The sequence below is a fragment of the Acanthisitta chloris genome, unplaced genomic scaffold, assembly GCF_000695815.1.
Source record: "Acanthisitta chloris isolate BGI_N310 unplaced genomic scaffold, ASM69581v1 scaffold1361, whole genome shotgun sequence".
NCBI classification, from domain to species: domain Eukaryota; kingdom Metazoa; phylum Chordata; class Aves; order Passeriformes; family Acanthisittidae; genus Acanthisitta; species Acanthisitta chloris.
In genome coordinates this window covers 13,163-18,006 of record NW_008654148.1, presented here as the reverse complement: position 1 = coordinate 18,006, position 4,844 = coordinate 13,163, and the positions used below count along the sequence as shown (strand labels likewise).

Sequence of the window (4,844 nt, the reverse complement as noted above, 5' to 3'; positions counted from 1 at the left end):
AGTTTTTGAGCGTTTTCTTGATTGCAACAGTTTGAATGAGCTGTTCAAGTAGTGCATGTGAAGTAGAGGAGCTCAAATCATTCGAGGCCACGGTGGCAGCAGCAAGGAAAGCATGGAAGAAGAGGAGGGCAGTGCTCTGGGATCTCTGCTTGCCTGGAGATGGCAGAGATATGAGGCCTAGGATTGTAAAATGACATCTGGGTGGTAAAGCAAACAAGTTCCCTGTGTCTAAGTAAAACTAGAAACATTTTCTAGAGGTAAAAATCCACCTTTCCCTGATCTCATGGAAGACACCTGGATTTCTGGGGAGGGGGAAGTGCATTTTTTGCAGCAGTCTAATGCTTTCCTTTGAAAGCCAGGATGGACAACTGTGGCAGTCTTAGGAAATGGCTTGAATAAGCTTTTAAGGAATCTCAGCTGGAATCTGCACTCCCTTCCGTGTCTTTAGTTATTCTCTTTTTAGGTCTTTTCCTTTGTACAAAGTCTCTTATAGAAAAACTTTCCAAGCTATAGGAGCCTAAGATGAACATAGAATATATAGAGACATCAGTCTTTATCCATCAGAAAATCGAAGTAGATAGGTCAAGTAGTTAATTTGCTCCTTCTCAGGGTTTGCCCTCAGCAGAGCAGTGCATCTCCACGTTGGATTCTCTCCATACTAGTCCAAACTTAGCAATTCAGATGACTTTCCTGGGTTTGTGAGCATTTAGCCAGCTTATTGTCCTGTTTCCTTGTTGGACACAGGTGGGAAGGTTGAAGGGAGATTTCTTCCAGGCCCTCTCTTCATTTCAATTCCAGTTCCTGATATATTGCTATAATACAATAAAATTTTTAAATGGCATTTATTATGTCTGACAGTCTAGGTATAGGGTAAGTGAAATTTATTATTCATATTAAATCCAAATTGTTTTTTCACTCTTCAATAAGTTTGACTCCACCACTGCAGCCTTGCCATGGACATGGGCCTGATGAGATGCTTTGTCAGCTGATTTGTTTTATTTTAGCCCTGGGAATTGAGCTGCCACGTGCTGTGTTTTATGTAATAACCAGCATGTGGTTTGGTGAGGAGCTCCCCAGACTGCTCAGGGCTGGGATTTATGCAACATCCCATGGGCACACGTGCTGCTTGTTAATGAGTGTTGGCATGATGACATGCAGGAGTACACTTGGTTTTGGCTGCACCCTGAAATGGATAATCCATTAATTCCAATATTTATACATGGTATGGCCTTTATAAAGCTGCATTCATTCCACAGCTGGATTTAAAACAGAAGTACCACGAAGGGCATATCAGTCCTGCTTTGTGTTTAGATATATGGGGAAGACACTTCAGTCATACCTAAAAGACATTAGAAGTGCTGAGCAACCCTTAATTAAGTTATTTTGGATGTATTCAGGCTGGGCAGTCTGCAAATGCCAGCTGGGCTGGTGTGCCCAGGAGAGAAAGTGGTCACCATGCTTTGAAAGGATCCCCATCCATCTGGTTTTCCTCTGTTCTCCCAATTCCAAGCTGACCAGCTTCAAGTTGATGTTGTGTACACCCTCAGTGATGCTGAATTTACATCAACTTTGGTTTTCTGGTAAAGAGATGAAAACTCCATTAATTTTTAAGCTGAAGCTGTAGCATTCCACTGAAACCCAGATAACATGAGGTCTCCCAGAGTTATTAACCACACAATCCTTGTGCTGGAGCTTTTCTAAGGGGTTTGCCACAAAATGTGGAATGTTTTATGTAAACGAACTGATGAAATTATTTGCTTTGTTTCTGGGGCTCTTCAGGAAAGTGTTTTTAATAAAATCCCCACACCAAGAGGTTCAGTTCTTTTGAGCTGCATGACCTTTCAGTTTCTGGAGCTAAAATATGTGTATTAAATACAAAATATGTAGTTTTCATGGTAAGAAAGATCTAATAAATAGAGAATAGGTAAGTATAGAAAAACACCTGCAAGTGTAGAAGGAGGAATTGAGCCCATTTGTCTGTCTTAACTTCCTGGATGTGTATGGGGAAAATGAGATTTCTACTACAATTTTTCTGTTTCTTCCCTTTCCACAGGCGTCTGATCACAGATTCCAAGGTTAAATTAAAGTACCAGCATTTAATAACCAATAGTTTTGTAGAGGTGAGTTTGTTTTTGTCTCTCATGTGTGCTGAGCCAGAGGAGTCAGGCTTGTTCATAACTGCAGGGCAGATTTTTTTGCCTAGTCTCTAATCAAATGTGACTACAGGGGTTGTTTTGTAGGGGTAATTGTGGGAAAATATTTTAAAAACTTTAGGACGAAAGGCCTAGAGATAAAGAGAATGCAAGAGCTGTATTTTAATATGTAGGTTCTAGAGAGCACTTAATATTTATAGTTCTTGGATGTTACCTGAGCTACTTCACATTGAAAACCAGGAACGCTGTAAATGAGAACATCCCATAAACATTTGAAGTAAAGCTACAGAACTGCTTTTAGCAAAATACTAATAGCTTTGCAACCTCAAAATAAACTTGGAGAAAGGTGCTTGGGAAGATTTTTCCACTGTCCCAATTTCCCAGTTGTATGTGTTCAGATTCACTGCAGACCCCAGTGTGGAAGTTACAGGATCAAGCTTTCACTTCTTGCTCGAAGTGATGTTTGCAGTGATCCTGGTTTTAGTTTTTTTGAATGTTTGAAACCATGGAAAAGGGATGAAGGGCAGGAGGTGTCCTTGTGCAGCTTCCTTTTCTATTATGTTGGGTTTGTTCTTTGCTTGGCAGTGTAATCGACTGTTAAAATGGTGTCCTGCCCCCGACTGCCACCACGTCGTTAAAGTCCAATATCCTGATGCTAAACCCGTTCGCTGCAAATGTGGACGTCAGTTTTGGTAAGAGCAATCGAGTAAAAGACGTCAATGTTGCTTTTTGCTTACTACTTTGAAAGCATATTAGTATGTATTCATGGAATCCCAGAACGGTTTGGGTTGGAAGGGACCTCAAAGGTCTCTCATTCTACTCCTGCCATGGGCAGGGACACCTTCCACTAGCCCAGGTTGCTCCAGGCTCCATTCATCCTGGCTTGGAACACTTCCAGGGATGGAGCAGCCACAACTTCTCAGGGCAACTTGTGCCAGTGCCTCAGCACCCTCAAAGGGAACAATTTCTTCCCAACATCCAATCTAGCCCTGCCCTCTGGCAGTGGGAAGCCACTGCTGCTTGTCCTGTGCTGTTTTGAAATGCCCCTTGAGGGATTTGAGGGTTGGAGAGTGTGTTTAACTTTTAAAATATTTCCTTAAGACTGGCTTTGGTCTTTCGTTAGAATAACCCAGAAGAAAACTTCCCTGATGTTCCCCTAGTTAAATTAAAGTGTAATCATTGCCTTATTTGTTTATTTTCCCCTTTTTTTTCCCTTACAGCTTTAACTGCGGTGAAAACTGGCATGATCCTGTTAAATGCAAGGTGAGCACGTCAAGGTTCTTGCAGTTTTGGCACATCTCTTTAAAAATCATCTTTCGTTAGAATAACCCAGAAGAAAACTTCCCTGATGTTCCCCTAGTTAAATTAAAGTGTAATCATTGCCTTATTTGTTTATTTTCCCCTTTTTTTTCCCTTACAGCTTTAACTGCGGTGAAAACTGGCATGATCCTGTTAAATGCAAGGTGAGCACGTCAAGGTTCTTGCAGTTTTGGCACATCTCTTTAAAAATCATAGAGTCACACCAGACTGGACTGGTTTGGGTTGGAAGGGACCTCAAAGCTCATCCAGCTGCACCCCCTGCCATGAACAGGGACACCTTCCACCAGCCCAGGTTGCTCCAAGCCCTGTCCAACCTGGCCTGGAACACTTCCAGGGGTGGGGCAGCCACAGCTGCTTTGGACAACCTGTGCCAGTGCCTCAGCACCCTCACAGGGAGCATTTTTTTCCCTAATATCTCATCTAACCCTGCCCTCTGTCAGTGTGAAGCTTTTCCCCCCTGTCCTGGCACTCCAGGCCCTTGTAAATAATCTCCATCTTTCTTCTAGGCCCATTCACGTACTTGAAGGTCACCCCAAAGCCAAAATATCCTTATTATTTTAGAGTCCAACATGAAGTTTGTGTTGATTGAACTTAGGAATTGTAAACTCATTGCTGAAGTGTTTGTGCTGTGTGATGATGCTCATAGGATCAGGGCAGTGCTTCAGGAACTGTCTGAAACAAAATTAGTTGCTGTTTGCACAGTTTTCCAGCAGCAACACCGCTCTATTCCCATGTGGTTGTGTGTACCTTTCTTTAGTGTGAGCAGGTGTCTTGGGAACATTTACTGTTTCTCTGTTTAGATTTAACTCTCTTCTTTCCTTTTTTTTCTGACAGTGGTTAAAGAAATGGATTAAGAAGTGTGATGATGACAGTGAAACTTCTAATTGGATTGCAGCCAACACAAAGGTGAGGGGTTTTCTTGTAGTTTATGTATAGGTTTATCAAATGAAAAGGACAGCAGCCTCTGCACTAGGATTATTTTTTCTGTTCCATGTTAAGAGCAAGCCTTAAAATCCACAGCACACTGAAGTGCTCTTGTTTGAAGAGCAAACAGGTGTTACTGCCTGGAATCAGGTGAGTTTCTTTGGGTTTGGTGGAATTTGCTCTTATAGAATTATAGAATATAGAATCAACCGGGTTGGAAGAGACCTCAAAGATCATCAAGTCTAATCCTGCTGTGGTCACTAGACCATGACAGTAAGTGCCACATCCAGTCTCAGCTTGAAAACCTCCAGGGATGGTGAATCTACCACCTCCCTGGGCAGCACATTCCAATGCCTGAGCACACTCTCCATAAAAAATCTCTTCCTAATATCCAACCTAAACCTCCCATGGCAGTGCTTGAGTCTGTGCCCTCTTGTCCTGCTGCTG

General features: G+C 42.3%; 1 protein-coding gene across 1 annotated transcript in view; it reads left to right on the top strand.

Moving 5' to 3' along the window:
• Positions 1–4,844, top strand: part of ARIH1 (ariadne RBR E3 ubiquitin protein ligase 1) — a 28,636-nt gene that overhangs the window by 12,594 nt on the left and 11,198 nt on the right. The window contains exons 5-8 of the mRNA XM_009083357.1: positions 2,054–2,120; positions 2,739–2,845; positions 3,374–3,416; positions 4,308–4,379. Coding sequence (XP_009081605.1) covers positions 2,054–2,120; positions 2,739–2,845; positions 3,374–3,416; positions 4,308–4,379 — 289 coding nt within the window. The remainder of the gene's footprint in view (positions 1–2,053; positions 2,121–2,738; positions 2,846–3,373; positions 3,417–4,307; positions 4,380–4,844) is intronic.